Source organism: Ambystoma mexicanum, chromosome 1p, assembly GCF_040938575.1.
Source record: "Ambystoma mexicanum isolate Mex_15411 chromosome 1p, UKY_AmexF1_1, whole genome shotgun sequence".
Taxonomy (NCBI): domain Eukaryota; kingdom Metazoa; phylum Chordata; class Amphibia; order Caudata; family Ambystomatidae; genus Ambystoma; species Ambystoma mexicanum.
Genome location: NC_090921.1, coordinates 552997907 through 553020597, shown reverse-complemented (window position 1 = coordinate 553020597; position 22691 = coordinate 552997907). Strand labels below are relative to the sequence as shown.

The following is a 22691-nucleotide window of genomic DNA, read 5'->3' as shown; positions in this document are numbered from 1 at the left end:
TTGAATTCGAGAAGCACCTTCTCACCTTTCATCTTTAAGGGTTTAAAAATAGAATATTGATTAAGAATGACAGGAGAGGGAATGATTGACACTTCAGTACAGGCCACTAGGCTTATCTGTGACGGGGTATGGTCACATGGCGCCAAAGTCACCTGGTAGCTTTGTTGTTTATTCCGCCCTGTCTGTAGAACCTACCATGTTTTATTCAAAATGCCTGGTAAACATGCTTCATAAGGGCAGTTTGGCAGGGAAAGATGGGTGGAACGGGTAATCGCTCCAAAGCCATTCAGAAAGAGCTGGCTTCTCACCGATCCTTAACTAAACATTCCAATTTTCGGACCCCTCCTATACCCGAGTAAATGTGGGAACACTTATGTACAGATGAGTGATGGAAGAAAAGTATTTCTTCAATAAAATACCGACTCCGTGTCATAGGTGTGACGTCTCTGCACTGTTATTCGGTAACATCAATGCTCCATGTAAATATTACTGCATGAAGCGACCGAGGTTATCTGCAAAATGAAACTTTGGTCATCTAGGCGCTGGTGCATTTTAAATGTGTGCTCCTCTGCAGTAGCCAGAACCATTCCTTGCAGTTGCTCCGCTTGTCTCAAAGGATTTTAGTTAACAAAATTAAGTGTTCCTTGCCTGAAAACTTGCTGTCATCCTACCGGAGGTATAGAATCCATAGACTACAAGAATTGAGCCAGCCTGAAAGATTAATTAGCAGGAATGTAGGGTGCCGAGATTTTAGGAGAATAGACAAGTCTTGGCAGCTAGCTATGATAACTCAATGCGTGGAGTTCCAGCTGCAGAGATGTGGGTCTAGTCTTTGGCAGTGCCGATTCACCATCACCCTTACCAGGTCATTTCATGAATACATGTATAAATCTTGCACCAAATAGCTGGGAAATGGCCTCAGATATTACTGTAGAGTAAATATCGACATCATCGGCGAAAGGGCAGATGCCCCATCTTTGTGATATGAGCATGGGGCTTGATTTTGTTTAAGGTTTACATTGGGCATGACCCTAGGCTTGGGCAGCAAAGGAGCTGTACATCAGTAGTGGTTACAGGCATGCATGGGGTGGTTACTTGCGGCAACAGTGCTTACATCATATGGTGTATTCCTGGCATACCATTTAAGGTAGCAGGAATTAGTTCAGGTTTGCTGTTAGTGGGCAACATCTGACAGCGCTGAGAAGCGATGTGCGGCTAGAACGAGGGTAGCCTGTAGAGGGTGGCTGACAGGAGGGCTACTAGGCTGAATAGGCTTGCGGGATGTATCTTACGGTGTGAAGAAGGTGCTCCTGGAAGGGTGAGGGGGGAGTAAGGCTTATTCTGTGGGTGGGAGTAAGGCTTATGCTGAGGGAGGGTGAGGGTGGGAGGAAGGCTCATGCTGAGGGTGGGAGTAAGGCTTATGCTGAGGGAGTGTGAGGGTCCGAGTAAGGCTCATGCTGAGGGAGGGTGAGGGTGTGAGTAAGGCTTATGCTGAGGGAGGGTGAGGGTGGCAGTAAGGCTCATGCTGAGGGTGGGAGTAAGGCTTATGCTGAGGCAGGGTGAGGGTGGGAGTAAGGCTCATGCTGAGGGTGGGAGTAAGGCTCATGCTGAGGGTGGGAGTAAGTCCTATGCTGAGGGAAGGTGAGGGTGGGAGTAAGGCTTATGCTGAGGGAGGGTGAGGGTGGGAGTAAGGCTCATGCTGAGGGTGGGAGTAGGGCTTATGCTGAGGGAGGGTGAGGGTGGGAGTAAGGCTTATGCTGAGGGAGGGTGAGGGTGGGAGTGGGAGTAAGGCTCATGCTTAGGGTGGGAGTAAGGCGTATGCTGAGGGAGGCTGAGGGTGGGAGTAAGGCTCATGCTGAGGGTGGGAGTAGGGCTTATGCTGAGGGAGGGTCAGGGTGGGAGTAAGGCTTATGCTGACGGAGGGTGAGGGTGGGAGTGGGAGTAAGGCTCATGCTTAGGGTGGGAGTAAGGCTTATGCTGAGGGAGGCTGAGGGTGGGAGTAAGGCTCATGCTGAGGGTGGGAGTAAGGCTTATGCTGAGGGAGGGTGAGGGTGGGAGCAAGGCTTATGCTGAGGGAGGGTGAGGGTGGGAGTAAGGCTCATGCTAAGGGTGGGAGTAAGGCTCATGCTGAGGGAGGGTGAGGGTGGGAGTAAGGCTCATGCTGAGGGTGGGAGTAAGGCTTATGCTGAGGGAGGGTGAGGGTGGGAGCAAGGCTTATGCTGAGGGAGGGTGAGGGTGGGAGTAAGGCTCATGCTGAGGGTGGGAGTAGGGCTTATGCTGAGGGAGGGTGAGGGTGGGAGTAAGGCTTATGCTGAGGGAGGGTGAGGGTGGGAGTGGGAGTAAGGCTCATGCTTAGGGTGGGAGTAAGGCGTATGCTGAGGGAGGCTGAGGGTGGGAGTAAGGCTCATGCTGAGGGTGGGAGTAGGGCTTATGCTGAGGGAGGGTCAGGGTGGGAGTAAGGCTTATGCTGACGGAGGGTGAGGGTGGGAGTGGGAGTAAGGCTCATGCTTAGGGTGGGAGTAAGGCTTATGCTGAGGGAGGCTGAGGGTGGGAGTAAGGCTCATGCTGAGGGTGGGAGTAAGGCTTATGCTGAGGGAGGGTGAGGGTGGGAGCAAGGCTTATGCTGAGGGAGGGTGAGGGTGGGAGTAAGGCTCATGCTAAGGGTGGGAGTAAGGCTCATGCTGAGGGAGGGTGAGGGTGGGAGTAAGGCTCATGCTGAGGGTGGGAGTAAGGCTTATGCTGAGGGAGGTTGAGGGTGGGAGTAAGGCTCATGCTGAGGGGGGTGAGGGCCCATAGTCTTGGGACATGGATCAGCCCTTCTTGTTTCCTGGTTCTTTCTCTTTTGCATGTCTGATGCTCTAGTCTGGTCAGGTCCGGACATCTGGTGGTGTAATGACCACCCGCGATGGTGACATTGTCTGGCAGGTAGGCGGGAGCTTCAACAGGGACAGCTTTGTACATGGTTCCTCGCGCATTGCAGGTCATGCATGCGTGTAGGACTAGCCATTGAGGCGGAGTTTGGGGTGATTCATGCTCTGATTTATAGACGCCTGTTAGGTGGGCAGCGGTTTGGAATATGACTCTCATAGGTGCTAAAATGGTGGCAGGGACGTCCTCTCTCCGAAATGCCTCGGGCAGCGGAAATACCGGGATATCTGGTGCCGGTAACAGTAGGGGCAGTTTGCCAGTATCCCACCGGAATCACTGGCAGGATACCGCAAACTCGTAATGAGCCTCAATGTCATGATATCCATCATGTGACTGTATGTTAGTCACATGTTTCTGAGGAGAGCGCTTAACTATTCGAACAGTCACACTGACTAGTGTTTTTAGCTGTCAAAGCGCTGTTTTAGACCTAACCTAGTTCATTATATTTAAGAATATCTACTGAATTTATATTATTGTGCCCTTTTAAAATGATTGGTTTTCTCAACCATGCACCCTTACTAAATTAATATTTATTATTAATAAATCCCAGGCATCTAATGTTGCTCCTAATCAGGTGTGTATCGTTTTGTATGTTTGTCTTTCTTTGCGTTCTTGCGCATTTCATGTTCTTTAATTTAAAAAAAGCACAACTACGTGTACAGAATCAGAACATTAAAAAAAGGTTTTGGGAAGTGTGCCACTCTTTTATTCAGTGTTACAAGCATTTTCCTAATTCCCATATAAATAGTGGTGTTCTTTAGTTGGTGCAACTAAAGTATGTAACTCTCCTTGAAAATCACACCGATAAGAAAAGCGCCACGCGCTAAATCCTGTGTATTTTTTGTTTTGTTTTAAAGATGCATACTGCTATATGTGAACATCAAGCTGTGTCCATCTGAGATGCGCACGTTTCTAGCTGCCGGGCCCATCCCGGACCAGGGTAGCAGAGTGAATACACGTGATTCCATCGAAAATATTTCATCAAATGTTTATTTTTTTTGTCAACACATTTCTCAGAAAATAAAATGGGGGGAGAACCTCCGCACATCCCCAAGTCCCCCTACCTTAATTTATACTCATACCTAAACAGCATCTATATTTTCAGTGAAATGTGTTTTTGAAAATTCGTTGAAATGGGATTCGATGACATCTCCGTCGATGGACTAGTGGGATACTGGCTGTCAGATAAATAAACTATTAAGACACCCACAGGCTAAGAATTAAGTAAAACAAGATTAGCCTTTGCAACGTGTACGGCACGTCTTTTAAGTAGAACCGCACAGAACGGTTACCCACAACCGTTCACTGCCATGGCATTTGTAAGCCTGTTTCCAGCCCCAGAACGTTATGCACAGTGCAGCAGCGTGGCTGTCTTTGTGCGACGAAGAACAATCGCAAAATACAGAATTGTTTGGTCATTTTCGCACTAAGTGTTGGGGGTGTGTCCTGACCCCCAGCGATCCCCGTAAGCACCCAGCACACAAGGGCCCTCATTACGACCCTGGCGGAAATCGAAAAACGATGGCGGAAATGCAATACCGCCATCGAACACCGCCCGTTGCGATTATGACCCGTCATCGTAAAGTACGATGCCATTAGCGACACCGTAGTGAACGCCAACGCTAACTGCACCAAGTACGCGCACGCGCGCACTGCGAAACCGTAATTACCACCATGGCGCAACGGTACGGGAATTCTGACCCTAGCGGACATGTACCTAACGCCATCAAGCATGGCGGAAAGTACCATTCCGCCATGGCGAGAAGTACGGCATCGCAAACCAACCGTAAAAGGCCTTACTGAGTGCCTGCACACCACTCCCCGGCCACATTGCACAACTCCTCGTAGGTGCAATGAAGTCAAACAATGCAACCAGTGAAATGTACAAGTCACCCATGCATGCCAACGAACAAATGAATGTAGGGGCTCCAAGTGCCTTGTGAGTGGCCATCCATATTAGCCATGGCACCATAGCCGTACTGATGCAGCACAGGCATGTGAAGCTCCAAGTACAGCAACATGAACTGAAAACTGAGACAAACAAAAACAGGCCCCCCATCGCTTGACACCAGTGCAAGGCAACATACAAAGCAGTATCCTGAGTGAGACTGCACCAGCCCTGTACTCCTGCCAGTAAACAAACCAACCAGCAGCATAAGCATGTACCACACAAGTTGGCAGAGTGACTGAGCAGCCAGGCACATCTCAAGAGGGGCCAATGGGAGCAGCAGGGCACAGATGGCACGAATACAGAAGCCATTCCAATGGACATGACCTCAGTCTCCCTCAAAGAAACGCACGCAAACACAGGCACCTGTGACCAGCCATATTCTGAAAATCACATCATTCCACCAATCCACCTGGCTGACCGGCATCTGTTACACAAAAGCCAATCCCCCTCCCATGAGCATGGCATCATTAAAACAGTCATAATGGCAGCCCCTATCCCTGACCTTACTGGCCTTCGTAGGCAAACGCGCCCAGTACAGTACCACGCAACTATGCTCAGAAGGCCGAACCCAAAGCAGATCTCCTCACAATACATCGCTCCACAAATAGGAATATGCTACATAACTTGCAAAGAATAACGCTACAAGGTCAATATCATAATCAAAATTTAATGCACAACAAAATCACCCGGGCCATACAGCTATTAGGTCATGAACTCCAAATCATATCCCATAATTGTGGGCTGCATCCGCAATAAATGACCAGCTTCTTCTTGTGTGACGCCCTGTTCCTCCATGGTACACAGGGGCTACATCCACGTTCCAAAAGGCAACATGGAAGCGCCTAGAACCGCAAGGCCGTCCCATTAGGTAGGCACTAGTCCAGCTGAAAGCTCGAAATGTTGCTCCTAGCCACTAGTACTGCGTAAGGGCATGTGGGCCATTGGCGATCGTCCCATAAGATCGTAATGGTGCTCCACTGATTAACACGAAGCAGCAGGTGTCGGGAGTAAAAGCCATCTGCAGGAGTGGCATACAGATGGCAGCGGCAAAAGGGGAGGAGATACCTGTCACCCAAATGAAACGAAAAAGAATAGTATGGGCATCTGAACTCCATTTGAATTACTCACTTCAAAGATCACACTAAATCCACAGCCATATGCATGCTAGCCCACTCAAAAGGAGTATTCGCACCCAATAATCACTTGCGAATCATAACCATATAAATCGAGGTGAAAACACTATTACAAACGAGTGTTTGTGTGCATGCGTCTGTTAAAACAGAATCCATTAGATGGGATTAGTAACGTGCATAGACACAAGTGTTTGAAGGCGCGTCGAGACAGGGAGGGTTGAACAAGGGCAGATAGACGATGGTCCCACTATGGCAGCCCTGCATCACATAGCGCAGAGGAAGTTGATAGATTCCAAAAAGCCATGTACATGGCAGACTCTCTATTAAATCATCTGTCCATGCATCCATACATCATTCCCTCATCCCGGTATAAAAACGCCTGATTATTTACTCACATCACATTAGAAATTTCCATTGAATCTGTGCTAAATGCAGTCTGCAAAATCCACTGTGCTCCAGGCCGGAATTCTAGTGTTGTGAAGTAACATGTATTTGGGAACGTCCTGCCTTATCCTCCACTACGCTATTGCGCATCCCATACTATTCATATCAATCATTGCATTCTTGGCATGGCCCCTGTCCCAAGGACATTAAACAATAGAACTTTCTATCTGCAGTCAGACCTGTGGGCGTCTCCTCGCCGCTAGCTGGAAACCGAAAGCGCTGTCCTTCGAATTCCTCATTTGCAACATCACGTCGAAAAGGCATCTGTGACCGCTTGAAATCACAAATCCATCCATTTAGTGCGGCAGTGTGTGAAAATGGCAACTGGCTACACTCACAAATGGGACGCCCCGCCCGTCGGTGAACCGCGGTACAGCGCTGCATGAGGGTCCACCGTTAATCGAGTACTACATTCCACGGACCCTTCACAAGTATGTTCCCGACTGCAAAGATAGTATGTGAAACAATGGGATCATAGCAGATTTAACATATGAAGCAAGATCTCACTGCCATCGGGATGAAATACATGATTGTAATAGCAAGATGCCATGCGTCGATTTGCAGCGTTGTGTGCGGGACGTGCTCGCCCAAAGGGGATTGCAGCTTGCACAGGTGGAATGAATCACCACAGGTGGAGGCTATACAGCTTGGAAACACATAAATTGCACACCCAACCCCCTCCCACAACCACACCCACTCCAAAATGCTACCGGCAGGACTTGCGATGTTGGCCCTGGGGGACCTGATAGCACTGCAAGTACTCCAACTTCAAGAAGAAGACGAACACCAACTACTACAACAACCGGCCGCACAGAGGAGACGCAGGAGGAGGAGGAGGGCAAGCCCAACCGCCATCCCACCCCTACTGACGGTGGTGTCTGTACTCCACTTCCTGGCCACAGGCACCTACCAGCACACAGTCGGACAGTTGCATGGCATTTCACAGCCACTGTTGTCACGGACACTATTGCAAGTGCTCGATGCCCTCCTGAAGCACGCAGACGACTACATCTCTCTACCACGCTCGGAGCAGGAAATTACGAACACAAAAGTGGGATTCCATGCACTTGCCGGCATACCGGGTTGCATTGGTGCCATCGACTGCACCCATGTGGAATTGGTTGTCCCACATGCCATGGAGGCCCAGTACCGCAACCGAAAACAATATCATTCTCTTAATGTACAAATGGTGTGTGACTCAAACAGGATCATTACACATTGTTGTGCCCGATTTCCTGGATCAACCCATGATTCCATGGTCTTACGGAACTCTACAATACCACGGTACATGGAGCGACATGCAGGGAACAGATCCTGGCTACTCGGTGAGTCTCATTTCATGCATGATAATGTGGGGTATGTGATGCGGCAATGACCTGCCAGGAAGGGGGGGGGGGTGCTTACGTAGCAATGTCATTCCTCAAACATCCTTTATTGTCCACATACAGGTGATGCCGGGTATCCACTGAAGAGATGGCTCCTTACACCACTCCGGAACCCACAGGACCAGCATGAGGAGGACTACAACCATGCCCACTCACGTACCCGTGTAGTCATAGAACAGGCATTCAGCCTACTGAAGGGTCGTTTCCGCTGCCTCAGCAGGTCTGGCGGGGCACTCCTGTACCGCCATGAGAAGGTTGCTAAGATGGTCATGGCATGTGTCATGCTACACAACATGTGCATACGTAGAAATGTGCCCATGCCCCCTGACGCAGAACTGCAAGCACCAGAATATGGTCATGATGTGGGTGGGGATGTGGCAGAACCTCAAGGAGTCCGCGAGACACAGGAGGCACGTGAAATTTGTCAGATTATCATAGATTCATGCTTCTAGCACTCACGCCTGGTGGTTGATACATGGACACGGGAGTTGTGGCACTGTGTGTGTCTGGAACATGCACAATATGAACTGTACGCCTATGATGGCCTCGTACACAAAGATCAATGTCCACACATCTCATTGGATGATTGTGAAATGTTTATAGCAAATGTGAAATTGTGTTACACACCCCATCGACCCGCCACCCAAGTAAGCCCAACACACCCCCTCCACCCTCCTACCTCCCCCCCGAACACCAGTGTCCAAGGATGCTCATTGTCAGTGGGCAGGCGCTATTGCAAGCCCCCTCTCCGGGTATCAGGGGCACCCCTGCCTGTGGAGCGCAGGTTCCTCCCAGATCTAAGTTGGGGGCTGCCCTGGACGGAACTTGCAACGGATGATGTCTCTGCCTGCTCACGTCCATGCATGTCCCTAAGGGTTAGTGAGAGCTCAGTGAGCACACGGCGCACAGCGGCAAGTTCAGCACATACGTCTTTGGACGTCGCATGCAGTTCCCCCCTCAGGCTCTCGGTGCTTCTCTCCATTTGTACTCTCAGGCTCTCGGTGCTTCTCTCCATTTGTTCTCTCAGGCTCTCGGTGCTTCTCTCCATTTCTGCCCTTAGTGTCTCTGTACATGTTTCTATGGCTGCCTTGGTACCCCCACATTCATCAGCATGGTCCTTGAGGAGCGTGGCCAGTTGCTGCTGTTGCACGATCACCTGGTCGAGGGACTGTTGCCTCTGCTGGGCCATGGCCATTTGCGGTGGTGTCACAGAGGGGCTGATCACCTCATGTTGCCTTGACACAGGGCTTGTGGGGGATGGCCAGTCGTCTTGTGAGTGCCCCTGCGTGGTATCCTCATGTTGTACGGGATGAAACAAACAGGGGGATTGAGACAGGTCATGGATGGATCGTACATCGACATCACCGTTTTCTGTGTCGGAGCATGCTGCCATTAATGCAGTGTCACCTATGGTGCTGCTGCCACCAGAAGCAGTGCCTTCTGTGGCATCCATTGGGTGGGCCTGTGGTGGTGTTGTGGCCATGCTGGCTGCTGGGGTGCCTGTTGAAGTCCCCTCCTGTGTGCTGCCACTTGATTTGTGCTGCTGCCGTGTCTTGATGCGTGCAGCTGAGGTGGAGGGTCTTTTGCCGTTGGTCTTGGCCCTCATTGCAGGTGTGCTGGTAGGGGTGTCCTGGAGCTCGTCGTTTGAATCGGACCCTGTGGTGGAGTAAAGGAGGGCGAGCGTTATTAATGGGTTTGTGGAAATTGGAATGGCAATGTATCACATGCATTGGGGTGGTACCTGAGGGTGATTTGGGTCAGGGCCTTGGAGGTGGTTTCATTTTTGTGTGGATTGAGGGTGCAGTTGTATTGCAGCCTGCAGTTAGGGGGTGCCTGCTGCACGTGTAGAGGGTGTTTTTAGGAATTTTAATTATTTATTTATTTAATTTGACTTTTAATGTCCGCTATCAGGCCACTGTGAGTGGACGTTCTCCTGGACATGTGTTTCTGTTGCACTATGTGGACACATGGTACTTCACATGATTGGACATTGTGGTTTTAGCATAGTTTTATTTGGGCCACCTACCTGATTCTTCGGATGTCTGCACTCCTTTCTCCATCCCTCCGACTCCCTCTATGGTCTCCATTCCAATGGTGGAGGCACAGATTTCTTCCCAGGGGGTCAGCTTGATGGGTGATTCCGATCCTCCCCCGGTAGCTGTGGCAATGTTACGGTTGGCGGATAGTATGCTCCGTACGCGTATCCGCAAGTCATCCCTTCGCTTTCTGCATTGCTGTGGGTTGCGGGGTGCGGTCCCCACCGCACTTACCCGCTGTGCCACCAGGGCCCATATGGCCTTCTTGTTCGCAAGTGCCGTCCTGGTCATTTGCGTCGAGAAGACGACGGCAGCATTCTCCTGGAGGGTCTCTGTGAGCACCGTGAGTTCCTCACGTGAGAAGTGGACCTGCCGCTTGCGGTCGCACGCTTTTTTCGCTACTTTTCCCATTGTTTTGGTTTCACTAGGGTGGATGACGGGTTGGGATGTCTCTCAGGGTAGTGTTTTTAATGGTTGTGTGAATGTTCTGGTTTTATAGGTGTACGGCGTGCTGTTTCCCGTTCCGGGACCATGTTTTTGCTTCCGTTTCCGTATATTTACGGTCACCGTATTTTCCGATTGCCGCTCTCTACGGTGACCGCTATGTCCGGTGGCGGAATTGCACCTAGGTCGCCGTACGACGGCGGTGAGGGGCGTTTTGGGGACATTTCCGCCATCGCGGACTTTGCACTTCCGCCAAGGCGTAGTGCTCGTGCCCGATGGGTCAGAATTAGCCGCTCTTTACTCTGTCGTGCCATGGCGGAAACGCTATTTACGCTATGGCGGTCAGGTCAGTTGCTTTCCGCCAGGGTCGTAATGAGGGCCAAGGACTCACTCGACACATGACGCAGCCGGGAACGTCCCGTTTATTTATGGTGCACGCGGCGGCATGCAACGTCACGCAGCCGCGTGTGCGCCCCATTATCGGGCAGCGCCACACTCCTCTTTTTTCGGGAGGACAACAACAAACATTTAAATACTACACACTGCAACCCAACTATCACTACAACGATAACCACATCTAAGACCCAGTTCCAAAACACCCCTTTATTGACAGCCACCCGGGTCCCTTTATTTAACAGTTCTCACCATCAGGATGCTCAGACAAATGTCCCAATAAGTAGTCGCTGAGGTGAGCAGGTTTCCCTTGCCCAGCCCTCTGGGGGTACGTCCCACTCACCTGCGGCACGGGTGATCTGTCCATAGGCGTCGTCCGGGCTGGGGACTCAAGCAGACAGGGTGTCTCTCCTTGGTCCTCAGGAACCACCTTTAAGTCCGGATCAGGGGGCGGGTCAGGTCTCGGATCTCCTAGCTTCTTGAAGAAGCTCACATTGCGGGTTACCGCAGACCTTCCGTCCGAGGCAGTCACCATGGATCCCTTGACTGCAACGACGTCGAGCGGCTCAGGCTCATACGGGAGGGAGACCTTTCCATGGGGTGTCTATTTCGAATGAGGACCTCATCGCCCGGCTCCAGCTGCTGCGGGCGAAGTCCTCGACGGATGTTTTCCTGCTCGATCCTCACTCGCCGGTCTGCCTCGACCTGTTGGTTGTCGATTACCCCCGGTTCTTTCTCCCCAACCTCCGGTAACAGCCCCCGAGGGCACCGTTTGAATAACGCCTCTGCCGGGGCCACTCCGGTGGAGGCATGCGGGGTGGTGCGGTACACCCTCAGGAATTGATAGAGAGCTCTTTGGAGGGATTGCCCCTGGCTATGGGTGATTCTAAAGGTCTTGTTCAGAGTCCTCATCAGCTGTTCGGCTTCGCCATTTGCCCTTGGCCAGAGGGGTGCGTTCTTCTTGTAATAGAAAATACGGTAAAAATACCCAAAAATACAGATTTTATTTTAAAGATATGTGGGGGTTGGGGTCCAGATTGGAATGGCTTATAGGGCAAAAGACGAACCAAAACACACAAAATTGCTTGTGAAATGTACTCTGTTCCCGAGATCTCAGTCCCCCGTTCCTGAATCTTCTGGACCGGCAGAGCTAGAATATGCAAATTAAAAAGGGGGGTCCTGAGAGTCCCTGTGCCAGACATTAGTCCTGGTTATGAGAGACTTACCCAGAGTCTTTAGCTCACTATCCTTCACAGAGAAGAAACATCCCAAACATATCAGTCTTTGTCCTGCCCTGGGGCAGTCCAGCACCAAAATGCTATGCAATTCTCTTCTGAACAAGAGTACCAACAGCAACCCCAGACACATGTTTCAGTCTGGTTGAACCTCATCAGTAGGGTGGAGCTGTGCCTCTCTAAGAATAGTGAGCAAGGGGTCCACGTCTAGATTCCCCTAGTAACTTAGGGTGAGACCCAAAGTTACTCAAATATGCAAATTAAAAAGGGGGGTCCTGGGAGTCCCTCTGCCAGACATTAGCTAGAATAGGACCAGGTCGCGAGCTAGCATAGGTCCAGGGTTAACAGAACCTATAGCCCCAGGTTCCTTTCCCACTCCCCCATTTCAGCTGCCTGTTAATTGCAGCAGCAGCCATCCCTCACTTTTATCTGTAAAGATAGACAATGGGCCTCATTATGAGTTTGGGGGTAGCCATGCCCTTAATAACCTTAATAAGGGCATGGCTACCCCCAAACTCGGGTCAGGGTTACCTGAATGGGGAAATACTGGGCCATCCCGGCCTTGGAGGGCCCGGTATTTCCCCATCCAGGGAACCCAGACCCGTACAACCCCATTCCCATTCGAGCCCCCATAGGGCTCAATGGGAATAGGGAGCATGCTAACAACGGGCCCGTTAATGACATGCTGGGCTGCTCACGGGACCCACTAAGGACGTCTGGTAAAACCAGGCATCCAGAGCGGGTCCCGCGAGCGGACCTCGTAATTTGGCAGCTTTACCGGCACCGTTAACCCCCTACCGCCAGGGTCCTAATGAGGCCTAATGGCACTATGGTGGACAGTGTCGTGCAAACAATTTTTTTGTTTAGCTTTTACTAGTCCTGCTGTAATTCTTTGGTTAATGCAAAACATAGAGGTGATGGCTGGAAGGTTTAGAATTAATCTTAAACCTCTGGCAGTTGCTCTGGGCAACCCTCAAGACCATCCTTCTTTGCCTGCCAAGCCATTACAGAATGGGGGAAGACCATATGCAAATCAGGCTTGGTCCCACCCCAAAAGGAGCAGTCCAGACTGAACTGCTAGGTAACAACTCTTCTGCACAGACCACAACCAACCGCAGACATGTTTTGGCCTTGTTGGGCCTCATCAGTGATGTTTAGGTTGGGTCTCTAGGCCCAGCAGGCTCACAACTCACGTCCGGGCATACCTGTCGCACTCGGGGCAAAACAAAGAGGTGATGACTGGAAGGTTTAGAATGAATCTTAAACCTCTGGCAATTTCTCTAGGCAACCTTCCAGATCATCATTCTTCACCTGCTGCCAAGCTGTTACTGAAAGGGGAAAGACCATATGCAAATCAGACTTGGTCACATCCCTTCTGCACCAGACCACAAGCAACCTGAGACATGTTTCGGCCTCATTGGGCCACTTCAGTGAAGAGCAAATTCTTCTCAAAACATCCTGTCCACCCTCTCTTTCTCTTCCTTTTTCTCTTCCTCCTCTCTTCCACTACTTTCCTGCCTATGGCCTCCTCTCCTCCTCCCTTCTCTTCCTTCCCCTTGTTCATCCCTGATGACATTTCTAGACAAGTCCGATCTATGAAAGTCACGTCCAAACAGGTTCTTCCCTGTTTTTCCAAAACCATCAAGGACCACATCGACACCCTTGATCCAGCCCTGGCTGATTTCTGCAATCACTCTTTTGCCAGTGGAACCTTCTCCTCCCTCCTTAAGCACTGCCTTGTGCACCCCCTCCTTAAGAAGCCCTTTGCCGATCCTTCCTCTCCGGCTAACTATCGCCCGATCTCTATCACTCCTTTCCTGGGCAAACTCTTGGAAAAGCTGGACATTTCCCCGCTTAATCTGCACACTGAATCTGTTGGTTGTCTACACGACCACCAATCTGGCTTCAGGGCAGCCATAAGCATGGAAACCTATCTCCTGAACATCTGTGAAAACCTTCTCTCTAACATTCCTTCTATCCTCATTCTCCTCAATCTTTCTTCTGCTTTTGATATGATCAAATTTGCCACCCTGCTCAACCGCCCACATGATAACCTGGGTACCACCGATCAGGCTCTGGCCTGGCTCACCTCCTTTTTCACTTAAAAACCGCCCAGGTCCAGCTGGGGTCCTTCCCCTCTTCTATCTCTCTCTCTACTTGTGGTGTACCCCATGGGTCTAACCTTTCTCTCTGGCTTTTCAACCAATATCTGACTCCCCTTGCCCACTGCATCGCTACTCTCTGCTCCAACTTTCAATGTTATGCAGATGACACCCATCTCTCTTTCAGGCTCCACTCAGCCGCCTCTACTCCTTCTCTCATTCCTGACTGTCTGTAATCCAGTCTACAACTTATCCAGAACAGGACTGCAAGACTCGTCCTGGGCCTCAAACTCAGGGATTGTATCTCTCCAGCACTGAAATCTCTTCACTGGCTTCCAGCGGCGGCAAGGAAGAAGTTCAACACCCCTTTCATCATCCACAAGGTTTTCTGGGGCCTGGGACAGCATTACCTCCAACGCTCTCTTCCTAAACACCTCCCTTCTCAAGCTCTCTGCTCATCCACCTCCAACTCTCTCAGGGTCAGTCACTTTTCCAAGCAGAGAGTTGGGGGCAGATCTCTTTCTTCGGCTTGGGGCCTCCCTCTGGAACAGCCTCCCTGCCTCTCTCAAACTTGAGCAGAACCGGAAGCAACTCAAGACCTTCCTCTTTGCCTCCGCTTTCTGTCTTCCTCCCCTTTCTGATGGCCCGTCTGGTCCATGCACTGGTCACCCAGCCACCCTCTGAACTTGGGCCCAGGACCTCGGATGTCCAGCTGCACCTACCTTTCACTGCCGCCTGGCTCCCACAGCACTTGTGCTCTGTGTCTGTAACCCTACAGTTCCCTCTCTCTGCACTTATGAGCCACCCGTTAGCTGTACTTTCATTTACCTGCACTGAGCCACTGGCTGCAATTTTGATTACCTGCACTTCTCCATCCACCCACCCCCTTTTGGCACTTTTCCCCATACTCTCCCTGCACTTGCGTGATCTGAATGACACAGGACCTTGGAAGATCGTTGTTTTGTCCTCCCTCTGTTGCCCCCTTCTTGTCTTGTCGTGTCTAGAAATACTTGTGTACAGGCGTGTTATAAATGCCATATAATATCATATCTTTCTGTGTTTTGTGTTACTATAACCTGACGTCTGGTGACAAATCTTCTTTGCTGAGAACATTGCACGATTGCCATGAAGCTTTACCTAGCTCCTCCCCTTGGCGCACGCCCACATCACTCTGACTACAGCCCTTGCCCAAAAGGGGGCAGAGTACAGATTCCCCCAAAAAATGATGCCCATTTCCAGCATATGGTCTGCAATAAAGTCTCGCGTTCTCTGTGTTTTACGAGCTCTTGCTGATAGTGAACTCTGTGAGTAACTCACATCTGCAATTTACTGCTGTCCAGAAGCTTTCCCGCTCCTGAACTGGGAACCAGGAGGAGCCGCGCGCTACGTTCTAAAGTGTAACTGGCTGCGCATGCGTTATATGAGCGGAGCAGATGCATGTGGGCGTGGACTGGGAAAGCCGGTTAAGTGCTTGCTGCAATATCTTGTACACCATTATTCCCAACAATAAGCACTGGGAGGCTTAAACACAGAACCTTTGGCAGTGTCGGAGGTGGCTGGATGCCTGGCCAGGAGGGGCTGGGGGGCAAAGATTAAACTGTGAAATCGGCCAGCAGGCATTTCTTTAAAATATAAAAGAGGTTAGGACTGGGAGGGTGTCAGTAGAGATATCTGTGGTGCCAGGGGCAATACCAGAGCTGGACATATATAGAATTTACTCTGGGAGCGCCTCTTTGCTGCGGGTGGGGTTTGAGAGTGAATTGGGCGCGGCTGATGGGCGGAATCCCAGCCCAGGTCGTGCAATGCTAGATCTCTTCAAGATACTGAAATAAGTGCAGCTAGGGAAGGGGGGGGCACCTGCAGGAGGGACAGAGCAGGGTCGGACTGGAGCTCACAGTTGCAAATGCCAAATCACTCCTTTTGTAGCAGTTTGAATAGTACCCCAGGGGGAGTTTTTTTTTATAAAAAGTGATGCAAATTATGTAATTTAAAGAATATGTATTCAGCAACAATGGTCAAAACTGCTAGTTGCATAGTGAAGTAACTCATCAAACTGGCCCACATTGACCAAAAAGGTGGTCCACTTTGACCAAAAAAACTGGCCCACACTAGCATTTTGCGTTTTTGGTTTGGGCTTTGCTCGGTTGCCCCATAGGCCAGTCCGAGCCCGGGACTGAGTCCTAGCAATTTGTATAAAAGCAAAGGGCTCTTTAGGAACATAAGAAAGACCACAGAATGTTTTATTTGAAATTATCTGTGACAGTAATTCAAGCATGAAACTCTTCTGAGCGAGTCTTGCTTGTCTTAAAGCTGTAAACCACAGGTTTTAGAGCCCTCTATCGGATATGTTGGCTGGTTACAAGGAAAAAGAACCTAAAATTAGGGTTGCTAACTTCGCCTCAGTTAATGCTGCCTTATTTGAAGCAATTCATTGGTTTCCTAAGACCTGCTCTGTTGAGGAAAAGGAGGATTATGTTAAGGTTAAGAGGTCCTTCAGTAGAAAAAATCTCCTGTGGGAGTGGAATCTTAACTTTCGTCACCTAGAAAATGTAACTTTCTGCTCGATGGGGGGGTAAAGGGGGGCAGCTTTCTTATTCATATTCAACCCCGCAAAAATATTTGTTGGAATGTCCGCATTCAATGGTCATGGGTAGCATAGCTCAGTGGCACGGCGCTCGTCTTGGCAGCAAGACGACGCAAAGAAACACAGGTTTGAATTCCGGGTCCTCGCTTAGAAACCTCTTTGGTATTAAGTGCGTTATATAAATACGATTATAATTATAAAAGTCAGAAGGCTAATATTGAAATTACGGATGAATCAACTCCAGGTCCTCTCAAATATTGGTCCCAGGTTGGGCCTATCGCCCAACATGGGTTCTTGTAGGATTTGTAAACTTGCTCATATGTTTTGACTAGATGTATGATATTGGGAGATGTTTACATGTCTAATCTGGACAAATGTGTGCAAGATTCTAATGAAATTAAGTTTAAAACGTTTTGGTTTTATTGGTTGACTTCTGGCGTAACACATCTACAGACTGCTCTATATCGAACCTGGACTATAGTTGAAAAATGGCAGATTTTAGAGTTGTCTTCAATTCAATTATTTGTTGTTTTTCCATCATCTATTGTATTTTATTGGATTAAGGTTTAACTGATTTGTATTTGTTCATTTTTATATTTGCTTTAATTTAACGTGATGTGAAAAGTTCCTTCTGAGCTCAGCACATTAAATATAAATAAATTAAAGCACTCCGCAAGACACATGCATTCACACCTATGGATTTGAGGCTTGGGATGTTTGCGCACAGAGCGCGTAAACACTGCTCCTCTCACCAGGCTTGGAATGGGCAATAGGGCAATGCCCGTAATGCAGGCCCAATATGCTTGTGTGGGTCCGTTTTATTTTGGTCAAAGTGGGCCAGTGTTGTGGTCAAAGTGCGCCAGTTTGAGTTACTTCACTGCACAGGTAGTAATTCTGACTAGTGTTGCTAAACAAATACTCTTTAAAATGCATAATTTGCTACACATTTTACCAAAAGCCTTCACTTGCGCACCAGTCATACAGCCTGTCACCCTGTCACAAAAGGAACGTGTTGCCATTTGTGAATGTGGGCCACGTTTTCATGAGTGCCCGAGCCGATAGACCGTGCCTGATACTGCCTATCACTGGCTCCGAGAAACCTGCAGTGCTGCCTTTGGCTGACAGAGGGAGCCCCAGCTCTAGGTCTAGAGAGAGGCCTGGCGGTTTGTGCCTCGGAGCGGCGACCTGTTCTAGCCAAGTTCCTCTCTTGGGCTAGTTCCGCACTTGCACGATCTGAATGACACAAGGCCTAGTAAGATCATTTGTCTTGTCCTCCCTCTGTCTGCCCTCCCTTGTCTTTCCGTGCCTAGAAACTCTTGTGTACGGGCGTGTTATAAATGACTTATCATATCATATCGTTTGCTATGGGTTGGAAGGGGAGGGAACAGAGGTGATGTGGGAATTAAGGGACTGGGGCATTCACGCACACCCCACTGGATGAATGGTAAACGGGGAGGAAACGCGCCAAATCACTGGAACCTTACACAAATACGCAACCCTCACCTACAGTTGCGCTATGCCAAGATGGAACTGCCAGCATTCCGCCAAAACTAGACAAGGCGGAATGCTGGCACTGCTTCACAGCTCTGTATTATCTTTAAAGGGACAGTATTGGTCTACCCACACTTGGTTGAAGAGAGCGAGAATAATTCAGCCATCTTCTGTGTAATGTCTAACACTGTGCCCTCTGTTTCTTCATCCACAGATCATCATGGACACCTCCTACTGGACTGTGGTGTCCGGCCTCGCTGTTCTCATCAGCCCCGTGCTCTACTTTCTCGTGTCCCTGTTGACGCAAAGCTATCCACTTTTCAAGGGGGCCCCGGATCTCTTTCGATTTCCAGGTTACATTAAATTATATTCGTTATTTGGAAAGTGTATTGATGCAAAGGCTAACATGTTCATGTGTTCCTGGTTCGCTCATATACAATTCATTCCCAAACTGTTCCAATGATTCCTTACCTGAGGCTGCAGAAGGCAATTAAGCTTACAAGAAACATCTGATAAAATAGTGCACACTGTCATCTGCTCTTAGTTGAATCTCCTATAAAAAGATTTAACATAGCATGACTTAATATCGGTTGGCTCGATTTGGAGAAAAGTTTAAACTCTTAGCCGATGCTGCCGCCTTGTGGTCATGCGCCTTTCCTTTGCATGTGTATTTTTAAGATACAGGATTTCTTTTACATTTTGCAGAAGCTTCATTTTTGCATTTATTTATTTAATGTATTTATTATAACATTTATAGAGGGCATCAAGGCGCTAGATACAATAAGTCAACTTGGCAAGATAACAGTCATTAACACATCTGAGCTTGAGCCAAATACGCCATGAACACATCATAACTTGCGCAATCAACAGGGCGCTAGGTACAGTTGCTCAGCATGGCAGAATAGCAATCATTAGTATTTCTTGATGAGATAGCAATCATTACTCTTGGGAGAAGAGCAAGGTTTGGAGCTGCTTGCAGCCCCAGTAATTGCCCATTCCTGGGCACCAGTAAATATTAGTCCCCATTCCCATTTGAGTCGAGGAAGCCGGATGCACCGGCACCATTCGTTAATGGTGCCGGTGCATCCGACACAGTCTGCGAGCAGGTGCCGTTCCGCTCGGCAGGTCAGGCCCCCACTCGCAGACCTCGTAGTTTGCCGGTCCAGTAACAACGGTACTGGCAAGCTTACCGGTACCGTTGTTATCGGACCGGCAACCTTGTAATGAAGCCCAATGTGCAGAACTGGCAAAGCCTCACCTCATGGTACGGGGGCTACACCAGGCAAACAGGTACACAATTAAGGTACAGTAGGCAAGTGACAGGAAATGTGAGAACCTATCTGAATCAAAACAACATTAGGAAGTACAGTGAGGAAGGAGGGGGTGGGAGCAAGCAGGTAGCCCAGCCTCACGGAGCATACACTGTACGTGTTTATCCAGAGAAAAAGCAAGGGACAGGCAGGAGGACAGGAACAAGGAGACAACTGTAATCGTCCAGATAACATTAGCGTCATGGGCTGTAGGGATCGATGAGCAGTTCAGGGTAAATAAGAACCGTGGTATTTCGACGATTATTGTGATAGGGGGCTCAGCTAAGTCCGGCTAGTGCAAGTAGCAGATACTACAGAGGCGAACCAGTCTTACCTTAGAGAATCAGAGGCGTAGCAGTGGGGCGCCATCTCATGTGGCAGACCAGAGATGATGCAGGAACCACGGGAGAGACAGGGGATACCGAGCCACTGGCAGCCCCGGACAGGCGTTAGTCCTTATATGAGGGCCTTAGGTAAGGTACACTGGCATAGTCTGCCGGCTATGAAGCTGGAGTTAATTTTCATCATCATGCATCCAATCGGAAGGTTCAGGATTCAGCCAAAGATGCAAGCTCAGATGGTAGAATGTTGCGTGCGGAGCGAGGAGGCAGGTTTCTATGGTAGGAGATATGCAGTGGCGGCCAACTTAGAAGGGAGCATCTGCTCTGTGGATTCTAAGTGAAAATACCGGCATCCGCCTCCTCCTGCTACCAGGGGGCGGCAGGAAAGGCGCTGATGCCCGCACTCCTGTGGTTGCTGGAGATCTACTGAATACTCTACAGGATAAGCAACATTTCCCATAGTGTCCTAAGTCACTACTGGTTCCAGATATTTATTTATTTATTCGTATTTGTAGAGCGCGCAACAGCCCGTGAGCATTGTGGCGCTTGTTACAGAAGGTGAACAGAGCTTAGTTACAGGTGATAGCAGATATACATTTTTACAACAACAATTTACAATTTACATTGAGGTGAGCAGAGGAGAGAGGGATGAGGGGAATAATGTTAGTTGGATGTATGAGAAGGGGGAAGTTAGTTGAAGAGGGAAGTTTTCAGAATTTTTTGGAAGGCAAGGAGAGAAGTTTCGGCTCTGAGGGCGGTAGGGAGCACATTCCATAGCTTAGGAGCTATGTAAGGGAAGCCTATCCCTCCTGATTTTGCCCTATTGATGTGCGGGATTGTGAGTTGATTAGTATAGCATGTTCTCGTGGGCCGGGCTGAGCTCGTACTGGATAGTGTTTCTGATATGTAGGAGGGTGCAGTAAAGTTGAGGCACTTGTGTGTTGTAGAGAGGATTTTAAAGGTGACCGGGAGCCAATGAACTGCCTGCCTAGCTTGGGAGATGTCATCTCTTCTCGGGATACTTAATGCTGCTCTTAGCGAGTTATTTTGGGTGATTTGGAGTGTGTTTATGTTCTTCATGGAGGTGCCTGCTAAGAGAGTGTTGCAATAGTCAAGCTTGGCACCTATGGTGGCTCGGGCTATTGTGAGGCAGTTGGACTTGGTTAGAAAAGGTTTTATGGCATTAATGAGTTTATTGCTTAAGGCGGCAGCCGAGACAATGACACTGACTTGCTTGTTCATAGATAATGTGTCATCAATATAAACCTAATGTCTTTACAGATGATAAGATGGGAATGGTGCAGTTATCTATGATGAAATTGGAGTAAAGACGGTCTAGTTTGGCTAGTGTAGTCTTTTGACCAAGAATAAGAATCTCTGTCATATCTCCATAGAGGCATCATCATTTGCTGCCATCCAAGCTTGGATGGTGGCGTAGATTTGGCATAGTGCTGTTGCGTTTTGGTCGTATGATCCTGTTAGTGGTAGAAGTACTTGGGTATCGTCAGCGTAGTTGGTAAATGCAATCCCAAGTGCATCGAGCTGATCAAAAAGGGTCTTTGTAAAGAGATTGTATAGAGTTGATGCGCTACATGATCCGGAGTGAATGATAGTAGGTGCAGCATTTGCTATGACTGAGAATACTTTCATTGCTCTACCTTCTAAGAAGGAAGTGAATCGAGAAGCTGCTTGAATGGAGAAATGTGCTGCTTGCATAAGGTGGGCAGTGAGGGTTTTATGATCTACAAGATCGAAGGCCACCGAGAGGTCTAAAAGTAGGAAGAGGGCAGGCTTGCCTCTGTCAAGGATTTGAGTGATTTGGTTTTTAGGTCTAATAATGCAGTTTTGGTACCGTGCCCTTTGCGGAACCTGGACTGTCTTTTTCCTAAAATGGAGTTTGTTTCCAGGTATAGTTGGATCTGGCTATGACCCGCTTTGTCCAAAATTTTGGGAAGAAACTGGACGGTGGTTATGGGCGAGTAGTTGGAAGGCTGGGCAGGATCTGGCATAGGTTTTTTCAGGGGGGGCGCACCCATGCCTCTTTGAGGCTGCCTGGGACAATGCTTGATTTAAATGAGGAGTTAATAAAAGCCGTTAGGAGAGGGACAAGGGCCTCGGAACAATCCTTAATGATCTTGGAGGCGCATACATCGCCCTTGCATATCGATGGTTTGAGGTGTTTGAGCAGGTCTATAACTTCAGATTCTGAGATGTCCTTAAAGGAGAATTTAGGAATATTGGGTACTTTGTGATTGGGCAGGATCGGAGGGAGCCGGTTCTGGCTAAGTAAGGTTTTATAGTGATCTTGATTTTTTTTGTAGGAGGACTATTTTATTGAGCATTGCGGTTTGTATGCTTGTGCACCAAGCTTCATCTTTAATGATCTCGTCAGTGCTGGTAGTAGGTGTGGTGAGTTCATTGAAGATGGTGAATAGTTCTTTAGATTGGGAGTTGGCATTAGATATTCGGAAGTTGGATGCATTTGATTTAGCAGTGAAGATGGCCTCTTTGTGCTGCATGGCAGCTGATTTGAAATTTCCTTTAGAAGTGTCACTGGGGTTAGTCTGCCAGATTTTAAGGTCCAGATGTTTGTTGGAACGCAGGGTTTGGAGCTCTTCTGTAAACCAAGAGTTTGAGTGAAAAGACTTTTTCTCGTTCTTGCATTCTAGTGGGGCTATGGAATTGATTGCGTTGGTGAGGGTGTCCTTAAATATATCAGCTAAGCTGTTCGGGTCTTGAGAAAAAGGAGGGGCTAAGCATGGGATGTCAAGCTAGGGTTGGAGGTTATTCGCAGTAAGCTTTTTTGTGCTTCTTGCTAGTGTAGCAGGGGCATGTGTGGTGGTTTTGGTACCGGAGGCTGTGGGGATGGTGAATTGAATGCAATTGTGCTCTGTCCAGGGATAGGCAAGATTGG

At 49.0% G+C, this 22691-nt stretch overlaps 1 protein-coding gene across 2 annotated transcripts in view; it reads left to right on the top strand.

Annotated features, from left to right (window-relative positions):
• LOC138575469 (phospholipid-transporting ATPase IK-like) overlaps positions 1–22691 on the top strand; it is a 1193252-nt gene that overhangs the window by 1147526 nt on the left and 23035 nt on the right. For both annotated transcript variants that reach the window (XM_069649486.1, XM_069649487.1), the window contains one exon: positions 18341–18479. In XM_069649486.1, coding sequence (XP_069505587.1) covers positions 18341–18479 — 139 coding nt within the window. The remainder of the gene's footprint in view (positions 1–18340; positions 18480–22691) is intronic.